The 20,952-nt window shown below is 36.5% G+C and overlaps 1 protein-coding gene across 1 annotated transcript; it reads right to left on the bottom strand.

Moving 5' to 3' along the window:
* Positions 1-1,971: 1,971 nt before the first annotated feature.
* On the bottom strand, positions 1,972-3,284 carry LOC146901421 (ethylene-responsive transcription factor ERF035-like). The gene has a single exon (XM_085734815.1). The coding sequence runs from the start codon at positions 3,235-3,237 to the stop codon at positions 2,638-2,640; it is 600 nt and encodes a 199-aa protein (XP_085590941.1). The 5' UTR covers positions 3,238-3,284; the 3' UTR covers positions 1,972-2,637.
* Between the last annotated feature and the right edge of the window lie 17,668 nt (positions 3,285-20,952).

The raw sequence follows: 20,952 nt of genomic DNA, 5'->3' as shown, positions 1-20,952 counted from the left end.
CCATGGTCTAGACTGCTTTTTTCGAGCCATTACCACCCTTAGGATAAGTCTTAAAGAGTTGCGTACCCAAAACAGACTGTAAAGGACCCACTTGCATCATGCTTCCACCTCCAACAATCCTCACCCTAGGAAATCAAGACCCCGTTAAGCAGCAAGACCAAACTGGCCACCGAACCCTCCTCCCAAACAAATATCTGTCTTGTCCACCAAGGTCCCAAACCCAATCACCCCTACCCAATGACACATATGTCACAAACCATGAACCCATGCTGAAACGAGACATGAAAAAGTCATTACTACTAACTCCTCAAGAGCGCCTCCCGCACCCATAGGTCGTCCTAAAGTAAAGTCGACTTGCCATTCATACCACCTTACGCACTCCACATAAGAACCAACCCCGAACCAAATCCACACTGAACCCACCATATATCCATGTTTATTTTCAAAGTTCACATGCTCCATGATTTTGTTGCGGATCAATAATGTTTCAACAAATTAATATGAAACGTTTTACAATATATTCACATGAGCCATAATTTAACCAATAACTATTTGCTTATGGTGCATCACCTTGATCTATATAGAAGGTTAAAGATGAGAAACATTCACTTTCCAATATTTTATCTAACACTTACTCTTTGATGGTGTTAAATCAATATGAGTCTTAAATATTAAAAATGGGTTACACATAAAGTGGTAGACTCATGAATTTCATCCAATAAATGACTGAATGTTAGAGAAAATGTTGAAAAAGAGACTATTCTTTACTCCCTCTGTTCCTTTATAATTGTCACATTTTGACTTTTTACACAAACCAAGACACTAAATGTATTTCACTACTTTTGATACAATAACTTATGTTTTGCCTATAATATCCTTAATTATTTAATATCATATTTCATATATTTCTTTCTTTGCAATAAATTACTAAGGGCGTTATAGGAAAAACAACATTTAATGTTACATTGAACTTTGAAAGTGACAGTTAATTAGAAACAAAAAAATTCTGAAAAAGTGACAGTTATAAAGGAACAGAGGGAGTATCATCCAATAAATGACTGAATGTTAGAGAAAATGTTGAAAAAGTGACTATTCTTCAACACATCTCAAAGGTTAAATTCAAGGTTAAGTGATTTTTATGTCGTCCGACCCATAATGTCCTTCTCCTTGCAGTTTTAGGTCAAGTGTTTTTAAAGATTAATCATAAAAGCAGGTGAAATTCATTATAAACAATACAATAATATATATATATATATATATATATATATATATATATACACACACACACACACACACACTACACATTAAGTTTAAAAGAACCGCCAACTAAATTAATTATATCATTAAATTTAGAGCCCGTTTGTTATAGCTTTTTTTTAGGAAAAAAATCACTTTTTTTAAGAAAATAATCACTTTTAAGAATATTGCATCCGTTTTACAGATTTTTAAAAAAATCAGAATCTAAAAAAAATCTAAAAACAACTTCAAATGAGAAGCTGTTGAGAGTAGCTTCTAAAAAAATATATTTTTTTTTAGAGGAGAGACAAAATATGCATGGATCTAAAGATTGAACTAATTTTGTAACAAAAAAAATCGCTTTTATATAGCTGTATCCAAACAAACTAAATTATTTTTAAATAAAAGTGATTTTTATTACGGTAAACAAACGCAAAATAGATTTTGATTTTTCATAAAATCTCTAAAAAATAATCTCTAAATTATTTTATGTCAAAAATCACTTTTATTTTAATCCGTAACAAACAGGCCCTTAAGGGACAAAAGGTAGCAATCAAAACAACTTTATAATGGGGCCTAATTAGTATAATCTCCATGTAACAAAAATACAAAAAGAAAACTATATCATTCTCAAAAGTCAGGAGTTATAAATAAAAAAAAAACAAACTGCATTTCCACGTGAATAATACTTATTAAAATGAACCCTAGCTTAATTTTACTCCACACACACAATAATTATAAAAACCAGCTGAATTTTATTCAACACTTCCCCGTACATATACAAGCAAAGGTGAGGAAGTGAAACATATACAAGCAAATTTATTACCTTATTTGAAACAAAAAACACAATTTGGAGCAGAAAGAGGATCTAATATTTACAAATTACAATAACTAAATCTTTAGTTGATATACCACGAGATAATATGAGTGGAATGAGCTCGATTTCTTTAAACATTAGGTCCATGATTCGATTACTATGTTTGTGAATAGACCAATCTCCATTGAAAGAGATTTTTAGTGTTGAACAATTTCTCAAGAGGTTAGTCTTTGCATGTGCACGGATCGGACAAATATTGTGATTTGTCATAAAACTTGTTTGAAATGAAGTGGCACTTCATGACCTATGTCATTCTTCCACGGACCATATAGTAAATACTCACGCTCCAATGCACTTTTCACCACGAAAAATTAGAAGCTCCAATTTGTAACTTCAGTCTCGTCGCGAGTTTCCTTCCACCACGAAATCACTCACATGCTTTTGTGTTTTCAAACCACAAGCATAGTGTAGAACTTCAACATTCTAGCAAGTAGAAAAAAAAAACCCAAAAGAGAAAGGAACAAAATAAAAAGTAGTATTGAAGACCAACACAAGCATACAAGGGAAGTTGGATGTGTGATACATTATGTGACTTGATAAGAGTCCCATAGAATAGGGTCTTCAAGCCGAAAACTCGAGTCGATATGTTGAGCTCCATTTACAAGCCAAGCCGATGGGGAATAATAAAACCCACCATCACCACCACTATGTCTTAAATCAAGTGTGAGATCAGGTAGGTTCAAAAACATGTCATCCTCACCCTTCAATGATGATCCTTCATTGCGACTCGAAGAAGAAGACGACGAAGAAGAAACAGCTTGGCTCGGCTCAGCTTCAGCTTCTAACTCAAGCTGATTGGTAATTGTACGGTTATTATAAACAGTTGTGGCTGCTTTGGCAGCCGCAACTTGGATATCTTTAGGAGAGGCACTAGCTGGACGTGGCAGCATAGCAGCTAATTCGGGGAAATTGAGGTAAGCCGAAGAGCCTTTGATAGTAAGAGCAGCCACATCATGAGCTCTAGCAGCCATATCAGGAGCTGGAAAAGTTCCAAGCCAAATTCTTGATTTTTTTCTTGGCTCTCTAATTTCTGATACCCATTTGCCCCATTGACGCATTCTTACTCCTCTATACGTTGGATTATTCTTCCCATCACCACTATTATTATCCACTTTATTCACCATTCCCACTTTCTTCTTTTTCTTTTCTTTTCTTTGGTATTGCTTATTTTTTTGCATTTAGTGTTAGTAGCTTCTTCTTCTTCTTCTATAAGCAGGAGGAGGAGGAATTAGAAGAGGTTGAGGCAATAATGGAGGAAGACAAGGAAGTGGTTGGATGAAGACAAAGTCTATTGTGTATAAGGACAGAGTCTTCCCTGTCCATTGGGGAAGAGAAAGTGAGTTTAGAGAAAATGTGGTGAGTAAGCTTTGAAATAGAGGTAGGTTCAGCTGTGAGCTACTTTGTAATTCTTTCTCATATTAAAGATATGGGTCCAACTTAAAAGAGAAATAGTTGCTTTGTTTGCACTTGCCATAATATTCCTCTCTCTCTCTCTCTGTCTCTCTCTCTCTCTCTCTCTCTCTCTCTCTCTCTCTCTCTCTCTCTCTCTCTCTCTCTCTCTCTCTCTCTCTCTCTCTCTCTCTCTCTCTCTCTCTCTCTCTCTCTCTCTCTCTCTCTCTCTCTCTCTCTTCCTCTTTAGGGTATTATCACCATATGAATAATGACCATATGAATAAATTGTTTTTTTCTTTCAAGTCTCTATATAAAACTAAGGCATCAAATTTTGTTTCTTTGTTCGAATGTAAGGTATTATAACTAGAGATGTGATATATTTATGGTGTACCATCTTTCAACTTTTTTGGTTATAGTAAGTTTCAAGTTTCTTTTGAAATTGGACATTTTAGTGTATACCTTGACCTAACATATTTATCGCTTTATTCTCCAACTCTTTTATCCCAGCCATCAAATGATCTTTATAACACAATAGCAAATTTTATGTCTATTAAACGTTTATCATATATTTAAAAGATTTGATTATATATCAACCGTGTTAGGATACACTGATTTTTGTTTTATATGGCCATAATTTCAAACCAAGTTATGACTTTTTGTCAAAAACTAATCAAGTCACATTGTATTATTAAATCCATAACTGTAAGTACCGTACTATATATCAATTATTTTTAACTTCTATTTGATAAATATATATCTCTATGGTCTTTTTTTTCATTCATTTCTTGGCAGTACGTCATTTCATGCTCAATAATAAACAAGGTGATTAGTTAGTGGCATTTTTTAATCAATCATAGGTGGTCCTTAATTATACCACAAGTGGCTCTTCTTTTTGTATCATCATCATGCCATAATTGATCATTACGTGAAAGATTAGGTGTCACTATGTCCGCATCTGTATATGGATTTATCCTTAATTAATCATGACTGAAAGTTGAGAATAGAACAAAATAAAAAAATGACCTCTAGCATTATTACACTCTGTAATCTGTATCGTGTATGTTTTCAATTTCACATGTTTTGCTTAGTCATACATGCAAAGATATTTTAGTATGTATAAAATATATAAAATAATATATTGGCTATAACATTCCCAAAAAGATGTACTATATATATGTATATAATACTAATACATAATAAAAATATAAGTAGGTAGGCATAATTAAATTATTAATGTGCACCACAAAATTTTGGCCGCCGTGACGTCCTTTTCAGGGAGTGTCTTCTTATGCAAAAAGTAATATTTTCACACCCTTCTGCAATAAAATAAATGTAATTTTTTTTACCTATTCGTATAAGTAACTAAATATTTGCTATCATTGGATAAGTTAAAATTATGTTGAGTTTGGAAAAATTAAAATGATTATGACGAATTTACGGTAATAGTATACACTAAAAAAAAAAAAAAAATACACTATCATACTATGAATATTTACAAGATATCAAACACACATTACAATATCAAACGATGTAGACGCCATATCTCCCTTTATCCAGGGAAATTTACCTGACTAGTAAGCACCCAATTTTGCATTATTTTTTTTTGAACAAGCAAAAATGGAATAGATATTAACCACAAAAAGCAACTCCTCTAGCACAAGATGTGCCAAAAGAATTACTGAAGGAACAAAGTTTCAATTACACAATCACCAAACAAACCATTATGTGATGCCCAAGCATTGAAACGGGCTCGAACACCACCTATCTGTGCCAAACCTAAAGGCAGCCTTCTTGGCTTTCATCAAGGCTAAAGACATATATTTCACTTTATCTAACAACCTGGGAATATGGGTTACAACATTATTGAAAAACCTATTATTGCGCTCATTCCATAAGACCCAAACGCACAATAGCCAAAAAAGCTGAAGGAATGACCGTTTTGCTCTGCCACCACCTGTTAAATGCACGAATTGAAGAAAGTGATCGGCTATAACATTAGTGTCGACACCTGTAATGCCCAACCAATGACGCACTAGGGGCCATAACGATGAATATATATTACAAGATAAAAACAAATGCTGCGATGTCTCCACTAAGCCACACTCTGAAACACACAAAGAAGCCTCTGAAGAAATAACCCGTCTATGAACCAGGTTGGACTTAGTTGCCAATTTGTCATGAAGCAACCTCCAGGCAAAGATAGAGACCTTCAACGGCACCTGATTATGCCAAATCAACGATGCTGCAGGATCCGCAAGAGGAGTATCCTTTGTAGTCAGCAAATGATAGGAACCACGAACTGAGTACCCTTCAGAAGGCTCCGGCAACCAAACCAACCTGTCTGAAACATTAGCATGCAAAGAAACATCAAGCAATAAAGTCCTACATTCCTCTAACTCCTCCTCCTCCCACACCCACAATCTCCGCCTCCACTTCCACGCCTCCCCTCCCAGCTCAACACCAAGAGAGAACAAACTGCCCACTGTAATGAATTTGTTCTCATAAAGATCAAATAGGCGAGGAAACCTCACACACAGAGATGCCGACCCTAACCACTTATCAAACCAAAACAAAGTATCGGAACCATCCCCCAACTTCTTTGACACACACTCCCCAAACCAGCCTCCACCAATATCACCACCCCCATCCCTAATCCTCGCCACCTCCCTCCACCAAGAAGAACAACTCCGACCCCCAACCTCCAACCTCCCACCTACTTCGCCATAACGGGCGACTAAAACTCGATACCAAAAACCACTCCTATCAACAAGCATCCTCCAACACCACTTTTCTAACAAAGCCTGATTAAACTCCTTCAACTGTCTCACCCCCAAACCTCCAAACTCCTTATGGAGGCACACATTATGCCACCCTATCCAAGATATTTTCCTATGATCCTCACTCCCACCCCAAAAAAAATTATTAAACAAAGATTCAATGGAAGATATTATACCTGATGGAGCTTTGAAGAAGGAAAGCGCATAGACAGGCAGAGAGGTCAGGACAGACTTTAAAAGAACCAGGCGACCGCCAAAAGATAAGAAACGACTATTCCAACCAGACAGCCTAACTTTAATCCGATTCACAATAGGATCCCAAAAACTCAATCGCCGAGGATTACCTCCGATAGACATACCCAAGTACATGAATGGCACCTTGCCCACTTTGCAGCTTAAAACAGATGCCGCCTCATTTAACCACGAGGGTGCAATATTGACACCAACCATACTGCTCTTATGAAAGTTCACCTTCAAACCTGACATAGCCTCAAATAAAACAAGAGCAGCCCTTAGAGCACGGACATTTGCCCAACTTTTAGTTCCCAATAACAGTGTGTCATCCGCAAATTGAAGATGGGACACCACCACATGATTAACCGCCCCAATACTATAACCAGTAAACAACTGAGTCTGAACCAAAGAATTCATCAGAATATTAAGACCCTCTGCAGCCAACAAGAAAAGAAACGGTGACAAAGGATCACCTTGCCGTAATCCCCTTTTTAACGGGAACTCGTCTGTCGGACTACCATTAACAAGCACCGAAGCCGTAGCTGTACTAACACACTCACGAATCCACTTTCTCCAAAGAACCGGGAAAGACATACGACCCAACACAGAGTCCAGATAGCCCCAGTCAACAGAGTCATAAGCCTTTTCAAAATCCACCTTAAACAACATAAGATCTTTCTTTAACTTTCGAGCTTCATCCACAACCTCATTAGCTATAAGAATTGAAGTAAAATAATATCACAAGAAAGGGGGGGGTTTGAATTGTGATCTAATAAAAATTACCAAATAAAAATTCTCAAGTGTATACTTGGATTAGGTTAGTGCGTTAGTTAATAAACAATAATATTGTGAGGTGTGTGATATTGTTTAAAGTAAAAGAGATAGAGAAAGAGAAAATCACACACGAGAAGTTATCCTGGTTCACCCAATGTGGGTTAGTCCAGTCCCCACAATACTTGTGAGATTATCCACTAGGTAGTTGAGTTATAACTTAACCTCAACTCCTTCTTTTCTTTTAGATCACTTCCTTGATCTATACAATTTCTTTCTTTTCACCCCTTTGGGCTTTTCACTAGTTTCACTCACTAGATTTTTACAAACAAGAAAATCACTAGACACTTTTAGTGATTTTCCTAAATATCTTTGCTTTTGATATACAAATGTTTTTGCCTTTGTAAAGAACTCAAGAAGAAAGAGTTGCTGCTGGATTTTGCTATTGCTCACAATGAAAGAGTCTTTGAAGTGTTCTTGATGCTTTGAAAATCAAGTATGTTGTATTTGCTTAGATGACTCAATGATGTTCCTCTTTGTAAGCCCTTGTATTTATAGATGGAGAGAGTCCCTTGCTGCAGTAATAAAAACACGCTCCTGAGGGTAAAAGAGGAAGAGAAAAGTTTGCCAACTCACTTAAGTGAGAAACTCTTGTGAAAAATGTTTTGCTGAAGTTCTGGTTCATTCTGAGAACGTTCTCACAAATTTGCTTGGACAGCTTGCAACAAAGTGAATAGTACTCTGCAGAAATATGTTTGTTAGTTGGCCCACAAGCTTTCTTTTGTTTTGCTGTAACCACTTCTCACGCCTTGGAGGTAAAGAAACAAGTACAAGGAGATTTGACATTAACTCATACTTTAGCTTGATGTGTTGTCTCTTTCTTATTGGCTTGGAACTTCATTCTTGATGTGTTGTCTAATTCTCATGGGTTCCATTTTGTTTTATCATAGGATCTATATTTATTTATTTTCTCTTCATTCCCTTGAAGGTATATTATATTAAATATGCTCCTTTTGTAGCATAGAACTTTTTGTTCTTTTTGTTCCTTCTTTCCACAAAGATCCTTGACACATAAATTCTTCTTAAATACCAAAATCTTCTTATTTGTCTTTGCTTGGGCTGACTTTGGCGTGGCATAGTAAGAGAGTTGTGATGAGCTTTGTTCTGAGAATGTTCTTGAAAATATTTGCTTGTTTTGCAACCTATCTTTTAAATCACTCAAGAACACATGTTAAATAACAAATAATCTCAGAATTCATTTAATATAATTTAAATGTTTTGTTATCATTAAAACAATTTAAAAAGGGATTTTTGGATTTTATCTCAACAATCTCCCCCTTTTTGATGATGACAAAAATTTGAATTATATTTTGAATTTGTTTTGAATTCTGAGTGTTTTGAGTTTTATGACTAGTGCAATATTTATCATAAGCTCCCCCTCAAATTAACATTCATTTTCACTTAAGAACTTTTGAGAAAAATTATGAGAGATAATTAATTTCTCCCCCTTAATTTTCGAAATTGATGTCAGAGTTAAAAGGAAACAAAATAAGTTTGTTTGAACCAAAATATTTTTCATTCATTTAGCATTGAAGGTACATGATTGATATTTCACTGGTTCAACAAAAAAAACATGAAAATGAAAGTGAGGTCAGAGCCTTCACACATAAAACATAAAATAGAAGATGCATTTTCAAAACAGCCAGACACAAAATATCATTTCAATTCTCCCCCTTTGTCGCATCAAAAAGAAGGGGGTTGGCCTAAAGTGCAGCAGAGGAGACACAAGTTAGCCACGATCGGCTGGAGCCCTGAAATCTGGAAGATCTTCAGCAATGGAGGCAGGAGGAGGAACAAGACCATAGGGTGTTTTAGAACAATACTCTTCAGCCAGCCACTTGCGAAACTTCGCATAGTCAAACATCTGATAGGACACCATAGTTTGCAGAGTCTGAACATTGTTCTGCAACACTTGAATTTGCTCCAAAAGCATAGACAGAGTTGGAACAGAATTGTTAGTGCCAGAAGCGTTGGATTCACGAGCGGTAGAGGAAGCTTGGAATTGCATTGTTGGTAAAAATTGTGGTTGAGTTAGTGGTGGATTGAGAGAGGCACCAGTAGAACTGAAAGATTCAAATGAACCAAAGTTCGATTGAAAGGATGGAAGAGAGGTGTCAAAGTTAACTTTTGAACCAGAAGCAAAGTAGCTTGGAGTTGGAGTTTTAAGAAGATTATTCAGAAAGTCAGAGCTAAAACTTGAGGTGGAGAAGTGTTGGTTGGACGAAAACAGAGGAACAGAGGTTGTGTTGGTTTGATTGTTCATTCCTTCAAGAATGTTTGCAGCATTGCGGGTAGGACTTTCAAAATCAGGAAAGAAATTGTTGAAATTCAAATTTCTGTTGAGATCGAAGTTGTGAGTGACAGGTGGAGGACTGTTTTGAGCATTTTGGAACACATCAAAATCAGTTTCTGTATTAGGAAGATTTTCTTCAGTTCTTTTCCTTTTAGAACTAGGAGCTTCGACAGAGGCAGCAGGAGAGACTGGGTTTTCTATGGCAGGAGTTTTCTTCATGTGTTTCACATTGTTGAGGTTGTAAATTTTCCCAGCTGGTTCACAATGTTCATTGAAGAGATCTATTTTGAAATGATCAAACACTTTTGATAGCAGCATGCCGTAGGGAACAGTGCAGTTTTTGTATTTGGAGTTTGAAGCAGTGATCATGTGTTGGATGATCAGGTAAGCGAGATCAAGACGATTTTCTTCAGAAGGAGGGCTGGATAAACAGTGCATGATGAGAAGATCATTATCAGAAACCTTGTTTTTGTTACCTGTGTGAGGAAGAAGATTGAACAAGCAGAGACTGTGAAGGATTTTGAACTCAGGTTTGAGTTGAGAGGAGGCAGGAATCTCAGTGATCCTTTCGTCACCAACGAAGAACATTTTTCGAATTAAATCAGTTTTGCATGTGACAAGTTTAGAGTACCAGTTTGGTCCACAAACTTGAATTCCTCCTTTGGGGATTCCAATAATGTCAGCCAGAGTATCAGGCTCAAGTCTGATTTCAACTCCTTTGATGTTAGACACAATCATACTTTTATCAGGATAGCCCTTAGCTTTAAAGTAAAAGGCACGAACCAGTTTTGGAAAATAGACATCCTTCATTCGAAGAAAATTTGTCCATCCTTGGTGATTGACAGGTTTGAGAATGTCGAAACCACCACTTAGAAGATCTTCGAAATCATAGATTTTTCCTACAGCAACTGGTCGAAGCGCCCAACTTTCAGCAAAGATTGAATCAAGGTGAGGAGAGAATAGAGGAACAGAAGTGTTTTTCTTGCTTTTCACGAGATAATCTTTCAGAAGCTCCTTTCCTTTGATCTTTTTCTTGGACGCAGAGGATACTTTCTCAGAGAGAGAAATAGTTTTCTCTTTGGGTTGAGGGCTAGGGTTATCTAAATCAACATCATCAAGATTAACGCACGCAGGTTCTTGATTTCCAGGTTTGATTTTTCTGGAAATCCTTGCTGATTTTCGGGTTGAGATTTCCACAGATTTGGTCTTTCTGGGTTTGTAAGTTCTTTTGAAAGTTTTGAAAGGAGCGGAAGTGGTGATACTCTTTGGAGGTGAAAGTGAAAAAGGTTCAATCTGTTCAGATGATTTCACTGGAGATGGTGTTGAAACATCAGAGTTTTTTGGTGAAGGTGGAGATGGTGGGTGTGATCGAGGTTGAGGGTAGGCAAGAACATCATCAGGACATGCAGGAGTTGTTTTGCTTCTAGCCATTTTTGATTTGGAAGGCATGGTTTTTTTCTGGTAGAAGATGAAGGTTTAAATAGAGAGGATGGAGGGCGACGAGAGTGAGAGAAGAGTGTTGTCTGGGAAAGAAGAAAGTGAAATAAGAAAGAAAGAGAAAAGACTTGAGGAGATTTGGCATTGGGAAAGATGCAAAGATTGCTGGAAACTAGAGTAGGAATGATTAACTCTTGGATATCCAACAGATGTATCAGAAAACTGATGGATACAAGCCGTGAGGTGCCACACGCGCGCAGTACAAGGAATAAATGCAGAGTTGTTTCGTTTTTTGAGGAGAAGGGAAAAGGTTGGAGGATTTTGTGGAAAACAAAAAGGAAATAAAAGATTTAAAAAAAAAATCAAGAAATTATAATTTTTTTAAAAAAAAAACGGTTTCTATGAAGATTAACTTTTAACTAGGATTTTTTATAATGTGCAATTTTTCTTTGATAAAAATAAAACGGTCTTCAACCATTGGTTTAGTAAAAATGTCTGCGAGTTGATTTTCAGTGTCAATAAAAGTTAACTCGACATCCCTTTTGTTCACATGATCTCTTAAAAAGTGATGTTTAATCTCAATGTGTTTTGAACGAGAATGTTGAATGGGATTTTTTGACAGATTAATTGCACTAGTATTATCACAAAGTATTTGAATATTTGTGTACCTTAAAGAGAAATCCTCAAGTTGGTTTCTTATCCATAATACCTGAGAACAACAGCTTGCGGCTGAGACATATTCAGCTTCAGTTGTGGACAAAGCAATTGTGTTTTGTTTTCTGCACGACCAACTGACAAGTGCTTCTCCTAAAAGTTGACATGCTCCAGATGTACTTTTTCTTTCAATTTTATCACCGGCATAGTCAGCATCACAATATGCTATAAGATCAAAGTATGAACCCTTTTTGTACCAGAGACCAATGTCAGTAGTACCAACAAGGTATCTAAAAATTCTTTTGACTGCTGTGAGATGAGATTCTTTAGGAGCAGTTTGGAATCTAGCACATAATCCTACTGCGAAGACAATATCAGGTCTACTTGCTGTTAAGTATAGAAGTGATCCAATCATTCCTCTATATTCCTTTTCAGATATAGGATTTCCTGTTTCATCTTTGTCTAGGCTTGATGAAGGATGCATTGGCGTCGACATCATTTTTGCTTCATTCATTTTGTATTTCTTTAAAAGATCTTTGATATATTTTTCTTGACATATGAAGATGCCATCTTCATTTTGTTTGATCTGCAAACCTAAAAAGAATCTGAGCTCTCCCATCATGCTCATTTCAAATTCACTTTGCATGAGATTTGAGAATTCTTCACACATTTTTTCATTTGTGGCTCCAAAAATAATATCATCAACATACACTTGAACAATTAGTAAATCATCTTTGTCTAATTTTCGAAAAAGTGTGGTGTCAATTTTTCCTCTTGAAAAACCATTTTTAATTAAAAAAGTGCTCAATCTTTCATACCAAGCTCTTGGAGCTTGTTTGAGTCCATAAAGTGCTTTGGTGAGCTTAAAAACATGATTTGGTTTTTCGGAGTTTTCAAAACCAGGAGGTTGATGGACATACACCTCCTCATTTAGATAACCATTTAAAAAAGCACTTTTGACATCCATTTGAAAAAGTTTAAAACATTTATGAGATGCATATGCAAGTAAGATTCTTATGGCCTCTAATCTAGCGACTGGGGCATAAGTTTCATCATAATCAATCCCTTCTTGTTGATTATATCCTTGTGCCACTAATCTGGCTTTGTTTCGAATAACTTTGCCTTCTTCATCTAGTTTGTTTCTAAAGACCCATCTCGTTCCAATGACTGATTGATCTTGAGGAGCTGGGACGAGTGTCCATACTTCATTTTTATCAAATTGTAATAATTCCTCTTTCATAGCTTCTATCCATGAGTTATCAATGATTGCTTCTTTTATGGATTTTGGTTCTATTTGAGAGATCATTGCCATGTCATTATTTTGAAAAGATCTTCTTGTTCTCACTCCATCTGTTGTTTGACCAATTATTTGATCTTGCGGATGATAATCAACGGTTCTCCAAGATCTTGGAGGACTTTGAGGAGTTTCTTCATTTGAAGATGTTTGATTTGAATTTTCAGGATTTGAAATATTTTGAGCTTCATCTTCTTCTTCTTCCAAGATTTTTCTTTGAGTTTCTATTTCTTCGAATTCATCAAATTTGATGTGCATGCTTTCTTCAAGAACTCTTGTTCTTAAATTGTAGATCCTATAAGCTTTTGATGTGGACGAATATCCCAAGAATATTCCTTTGTCTGATTTTGAGTCAAACTTTCCCAGACTATCTTTGTTGTTTAGAATGTAGCAATAACATCCAAAGATGTGAAAATATGAAATGTTTGGCTTTCTTCCTTTCCAGAGTTCATACGGGGTTTTGTTTAAAACTTTTCTTATTGAAACTCTGTTTAAGATATAGCAAGATGTATTTATGGCTTCTGCCCAAAAATATTTTTCAACATTTGATTCATTTAAAATAGTTCTTGCCATTTCTTGTAATGTCCTATTTTTTCTTTCTACAACACCATTTTGTTGAGGTGTTCTAGGACAAGAAAAGTTATGAGAAATTCCATTCTCATTGAAGAATTGTTCAAAAGAGGAGTTTTCAAATTCTCCCCCATGATCACTTCTTACAGAAATGATATTGGTTTCTTTCTCATTTTGGACTTGTTTGCAAAAAGTTTTGAAAGCTTCATAAGAATCGTATTTGTGTTTTAAAAATAAAACCCAAGTGAATCTGGAGAAATCATCAACGATTACAAAGCCATATCTTTTTCCACCAAGACTTTCTATTGAGATAGGTCCAAATAAATCTATGTGTAGCAGTTCAAGGGGTCTTTTTGTTGAAATAAACTCTTTTGGAGGAAAACTACTTTTGACTTGTTTTCCCTTGACACATGCTTCACATATTTTGTCCTTCTCAAAATTTATCTTAGGAAGTCCTCTTACTAGATCAAGTTTTGAAATTTTTGAAATGGTTTCCATACTTATGTGTCCAGCCCTTTTGTGCCAAATCCATTTGTCTTTTTCAAGAGATATAAAGCAGGATTCAACAGGGAGTTCATCTAAGTATAAAACGTAAACATTTTTATTTCTTGATCCAGTAAACAAGATTTTTCCTGAAGATTCTTGTCTTACTTCGCATGTGTGAGGTTTGAATGTTACTTCAAAGCCACTATCACACAATTGACTGATGCTGATCAAGTTGTGTTTTAATCCTTCTACATATTGGACATTTTCAATTTTTGCAGAATTTATCTTACCAATAACACCTTTACCTTTAATACGAGATTGTTCATTGTTACCAAAAGTCACCAATCCTCCTTCTTTTTCAACGAAGGATAGGAAGCTTTGTTTGTCTCCAGTCATATGTCTGGAGCATCCACTGTCCAAGTACCAGGGCTTTTTCTTGACTGTCATGAGACATTCCTGCAGTAGATGTTAGTAGTGTCTTAGGTACCCATATCTTTTTGGGTCCTTGATTGTTAGTGTTAGGATATCTTCTTTTGTAGGTTTTAACAAAGTTTGGTTTGTAAACACTTCTTGTTTTTTTGAAGGCTTGTTCTTTCTTTTTCTTAAAGCAGAAGGGTTCAAGATGTCCATACTTTTCACAATATGTACATTTATATCTCTCTGTCCCCTTTTTTGGAATAAAAAGATTTTCATATAGCTTTATTTTATGATTAGTTTTATTAAAACCTATGCAACTTTTATCAGAAGCGTTTTTTTGCGCTCCTATGATATTTTGAAAAGTTTCAGTAGATTTAACAAAGTTTGTGATGTCATTTTTTAACTGATGAACATTTTGTTTTAAAGAATTGTTTTCTTCTTTTGTTTTTTCTATTTTATCAAAAGCATTTTTTTGTTGAAAGGTTTTGAGAAGATTTTCCAAGTCTTCTTTTTCTTTTTTAAGTTGATTATTCTCATTTCTTAGTTTTTCACAAGTTTGTTCAAGAATTTGAGAACTATGAAAAAGATTATCAAACAGATATTCAGTTTTTTCGCAAGATGAGCAAGGTTCAGTATTTACCTCTTCGTTATCTGTTTTTGCCATTAGACAAAGATTAGCTTGTTCATCTTCATTTGTTGGTTCATCTGGATCATCCCACGTGGTTAGAAATGATTTTTGATTTGACTGGTAGTTGTTTGATTTTCTTTTGTTTTGTGGACATTCATTTTTGTAGTGTCCCAGTCTGTTGCACCCGTAGCAAGTGACTTGACTTTTGTCAATTTCGGTTTTCATGTTTTCTTTTCTAGCTGGGAAATTTCTTCTATTTTGATTGCTTCTTTGTATCATTCTTTGAAGTTTTCTGGTGAGAAGAATGATTTGATCTTGATGGTCTTCTTCATCAAACTCCTGTTGTTGATTTTCAAAAATTGTTTCTGTTTCTTGATTTTGTGATTCTTGATCTGTTTTGAGTGCAATCATTTTGCTTTTGTTTGAGGATTTGTCCTCTTGTAACAGAACTTCATGAGCTTTTAGAGATCCAATGAGATCTTCTAATCTGAGTTTAGTCAGATCCTTTGCTTCTGTTATAGCAGTTACAATGTGTCTCCAAGATTTTGGAAGACATCTTAGAATTTTTCTGACTCTGTCATGAACAGAAAAACTCTTTTCAAGGGATCGTAACTCATTTGTTATGATGGTAAACCTTCCAAACATTTCATCTATTGTTTCGGTTTCCTTCATTTCGAATAATTCAAATTTGCGTACTCCTATGTCAATTCTTGTTTCTTTCACATGACTGGTTCCTTCATGATGTATTTTTAGTGTCTCCCAGATTTCTTTGGCAGTATTGCATTCTTGTATTCTATCAAATTCTTCCCTGCTTAAAGCCATGGTTAGAAATAATTTAGCTTTAAAGTTTAATAGAACGCGTTTACCTTCCTCTTCTGACCAGTCTTCCTTTTTCTTGACGTTTAGATCTTCATCATATGGAATGTAATTTCCATCTTCTATTACAGGCCACATATTATTGTCTTGTGATCGTAGAAATAGTTCCATTTTGTCTTTCCAGTAATAATAATCAGTTCCCTCAAAGAGAGGTGGTCTAGTTGAGGATCCTCCTTCAGACATAAACTTGACTTTAGACATTTTTGTTTTTCCTGGATTTTTCCTCGTACACTGTTAAGTGCTCGAATCTTAGAGGCAGTGCTCTGATGCCAATTGAAGTAAAATAATATCACAAGAAAGGGGGGGGGGGGGTTTGAATTGTGATCTAATAAAAATTACCAAATAAAAATTCTCAAGTGTATACTTGGATTAGGTTAGTGCGTTAGTTAATAAACAATAATATTGTGAGGTGTGTGATATTGTTTAAAGTAAAAGAGATAGAGAAAGAGAAAATCACACACGAGAAGTTATCCTGGTTCACCCAATGTGGGTTAGTCCAGTCCCCACAATACTTGTGAGATTATCCACTAGGTAGTTGAGTTATAACTTAACCTCAACTCCTCCTTTTCTTTTAGATCACTTCCTTGATCTATACAATTTCTTTCTTTTCACCCCTTTGGGCTTTTCACTAGTTTCACTCACTAGATTTTTACAAACAAGAAAATCACTAGACACTTTTAGTGATTTTCCTAAATATCTTTGCTTTTGATATACAAATGTTTTTGCCTTTGTAAAGAACTCAAGAAGAAAGAGTTGCTGCTGGATTTTGCTATTGCTCACAATGAAAGAGTCTTTGAAGTGTTCTTGATGCTTTGAAAATCAAGTATGTTGTATTTGCTTAGATGACTCAATGATGTTCCTCTTTGTAAGCCCTTGTATTTATAGATGGAGAGAGTCCCTTGCTGCAGTAATAAAAACACGCTCCTGAGGGTAAAAGAGGAAGAGAAAAGTTTGCCAACTCACTTAAGTGAGAAACTCTTGTGAAAAATGTTTTGCTGAAGTTCTGGTTCATTCTGAGAACGTTCTCACAAATTTGCTTGGACAGCTTGCAACAAAGTGAATAGTACTCTGCAGAAATATGTTTGTTAGTTGGCCCACAAGCTTTCTTTTGTTTTGCTGTAACCACTTCTCACGCCTTGGAGGTAAAGAAACAAGTACAAGGAGATTTGACATTAACTCATACTTTAGCTTGATGTGTTGTCTCTTTCTTATTGGCTTGGAACTTCATTCTTGATGTGTTGTCTAATTCTCATGGGTTCCATTTTGTTTTATCATAGGATCTATATTTATTTATTTTCTCTTCATTCCCTTGAAGGTATATTATATTAAATATGCTCCTTTTGTAGCATAGAACTTTTTGTTCTTTTTGTTCCTTCTTTCCACAAAGATCCTTGACACATAAATTCTTCTTAAATACCAAAATCTTCTTATTTGTCTTTGCTTGGGCTGACTTTGGCGTGGCATAGTAAGAGAGTTGTGATGAGCTTTGTTCTGAGAATGTTCTTGAAAATATTTGCTTGTTTTGCAACCTATCTTTTAAATCACTCAAGAACACATGTTAAATAACAAATAATCTCAGAATTCATTTAATATAATTTAAATGTTTTGTTATCATTAAAACAATTTAAAAAGGGATTTTTGGATTTTATCTCAACAAGAATACCGTCAAGAATTTGTCTATTTTTAACAAACGTTGACTGAGAATCCGAAATTACAGAACCAATCACCCCACGAAGTCTATTAGCTAATAATTTTGCAAGAATTTTATACAGACTCCCCACCAGAGAGATTGGTCGAAAATCATTAAGGCGATGTGGACTATCAACTTTTGGAATGAGAGCAATAAAAGTAGTGTTAATACCTTTGGGTAATTTACCATTGCGGTGGAACTCAGATACAAAACGCCAAATCTCATCCTTCATCTCTAGCCAAAAATCCTTGATAAAACCAAAGTTAATTCCGTCAGGTCCCGGACTCTTGTAACTATCACAATCCCACACAGCTTCCTTAATTTCATCTAGCGAAAAAGGTTTGATAAGACCCACACCCTCCTCAACAGACAAAGTTTGAAACTGCAAATTGGCAATACTGGGGCGCTCCACAACATCAGCTCGAAAGTGATTATGAAAATGCCCAAAGACTGCTTCACGAATGGGGTGAACACCTTCCACCAAAATAGAACACAGCGAATTACGCCGCCGCCTGTTAGCCATGACTGTGTGAAAATTTTTGAATTAGCATCACCATCACACAACCACTGAACCCGGGACTGCTGCCAACAAATACTAGTATTAAGTCGGAACAAAGAGTGAATATCCGACGAAACACTATGAATTTCGGCGCATTCCTCCTCAGTCAACACCGAATATTCGCCTTTTTCATCTAAAGTTGCCAGACGATCCTTCAAAGCTACGATCTTCCCCGGTAAATTATGAGTATGAGAGGCATGCCACTCCTTAAGAGCAAGTTTTATTAATTTGAATTTTTCTTTTAAGACATAGTCGCCCCATCTGGTAACCTGAAAAGACTTCCACTTAGCACTCACAACTGTTTGTACCCAGGAATATCAGTCCAACACTTCAACAAGCAAGTCGGCCTAGGACCCTAATTATCTTCATCAACGGACAGAACCACAGGACAATGATCAGACAAACCTCTCAACTGAGCAATCTGCAAACAATTAGGCCACAACAGATACCAATCCTCCGATAACAAGAACCGATCAAGACGACTCATCGACTTCCCGTCACCCTTGAACCAAGTGAAGTTTCGCCCCCCCAAAGGCAGATCCACCAGAACATTGTTGTCAATGAAGGAATTAAAATGAGTGAAATCCAAAGCATGTTGACCAACCGACACTGAACGTCTTTCCTCCGTACTTTGAATGGCATTAAAATCTCCGCAAACACATACTTTCTTACCCCGTAACTGTTGTAAGCGGGCAGAAAGAGAATCCCAAAGTAACTTTCTATCTCTAGCATCACAAGGAGTATACACATTAAACAGATAAAATTCCTCATTCGATTTAAGAAACTGCCCATGTATCACCAAAGTGTGATTAAAACTAACAGTCGACCACACCTCCACCTCTGAATTATCCCATGCCGTTATCAAACCCCCCGACGCTCCAATAGATGGCCGAAAAGAAAAAGAAACATCCTGGTTACCCCACAAAGCAGCACCAAATCCACTATCACACACTTGTAACTTTGTTTCTTGGAGACACAAAATACTTTTCTTGAATCAAAGTACGGACCTCCTTCCTCTTTTCAAACCCGCCTAACCCCCGCACATTCCACGTAATGATCTTCATCTCCACACCCTTCACCCTCACCACCCTCACCCACCACTCCCTCAACTAACACCCTCCAACAACCGCACCCTCTCCCCCATCTTTCCCCTCACATCGCCCCTCCTTTCTCCCTCTCCCTTTTCTAGACAACACCCCAAACATGTTATGATTATTCCCATTAAACTGGACACCGATAGCTTCACCTATCCCCTTAACATCATCCACTACTACCTTCTCATTCCCATGTACAACCACCCAATTAACCCAATCGTTACTAACTGACCCTGAAGAAGAACTTTTATCTGAAGCTCCCGAAGACACCACCTTCACCGCCTTTTTAAGACGATCCGACCCATGTAATTTTCTCGCTTTAGATTTTAAAATGTGCAAAACTGTTGATCGATCTTTGCTAGGTAACCGTGCCACTTTTTTCAAACTGTTCACCGAATGCCGCAAAATACCATCCACTTTCTTCCGTTTCTTAACAATAGTGCAAGATTGTTCAATAGGCCGCACCACTTTTTTAACCTTCTTTCTGGACGACGAAATAACACCAGCCTCACCATGATGATGATCACTTAGCCACTCTAGCCTCCAAGGTCCTGATTCAACTGAACGTGTAACACGGGGCGGACAAGAGGAATTTCGACACCCCTCCCTTTAGCTTTCGACGCTGAACTCTCTGAAACAATGGGAACCGTCAACTCATTATCAACAGTAACACGGACATTTAAATTCACCTTATGTTGATTCACGCAAGGCAAAGGAAGCACCTCACAAGACTCGACGACATCCTCGTTAGTATCTAGAGGCTGCTCATCATTACAGTCCACTTCCCCAGAAGGCATCTTCTCAACATTCTCTGGCCTCTGAGACACATCCTTACTCACATCAGCAATATCTTTCACTAGATTGTCAACCAAAATATCAGCTTCCCGTTCCACATCCCCTCCTAAGTCATCATGGTCGGAATTCGAAGAACGGGTCCCGTCATCAAAATCATAAAGACATACATCATCCCCAATATTAAAACCATACTCATCAACTATTTTTATCTCCACAACCTCACCATCAACGACAAGCTTACAATTAACAACCTCCAAAGAAGACGTCGCAATCAAAATACGAGCATAATCAAACCTGTCTCTATCCACCGAACAAGTATCAGTCCGTAAAAATCTTCCACGATCAATAATGCACAATTTGAAAAAACATTCATTCCAAGCATGTAACGGAATACCATACAATCTCAACCAAGCACCTCTCTGAAACGGAACAAGTTGTTTATCCAACCGCACAATGTTAGAAAAAATGTGAACAAAAAAATCACTTGCCTCTACAAGAATTGTTGAGACCTCGACATTCGACAAACTCCAAATAAAGACTCTGTCTGCACCCAGAGGTATCACTTCTAAATCACTGAAACCAGCGTCTTCTATTCTATTTTGCACAACCGGAATTGCCTCTCCATTAATCACTGATGCCAAATAACCACTCCGAGCCCAATGTAGGTCGTCCTCTTTGGATCTATACATGCGTAACAACTTTTGGATTGAAGGTTGTCGCTCTTCCTGAGTCTGAACCAGAGGTGTCTGCGGAATCTTAACAACCTCATTAGCAACCCCCTTCGATACCTTCTCAGCCAACCGGACATTCAC

The sequence above is a fragment of the Medicago sativa genome, chromosome 8 (assembly GCF_051527215.1).
Source record: "Medicago sativa cultivar Bolivia chromosome 8, Bolivia_mono, whole genome shotgun sequence".
Lineage (NCBI taxonomy): Eukaryota > Viridiplantae > Streptophyta > Magnoliopsida > Fabales > Fabaceae > Medicago > Medicago sativa.
The sequence above is the reverse complement of the archived record's forward strand: the minus strand, read 5'-3'. Positions and strand labels throughout refer to the sequence as shown.

Bases quoted from the DNA above. Each gene is read 5' to 3' on its own strand.
- LOC146901421 (XM_085734815.1), bottom strand. From the start codon at position 3,237: ATGGTGAATAAAGTGGATAATAATAGTGGTGATGGGAAGAATAATCCA.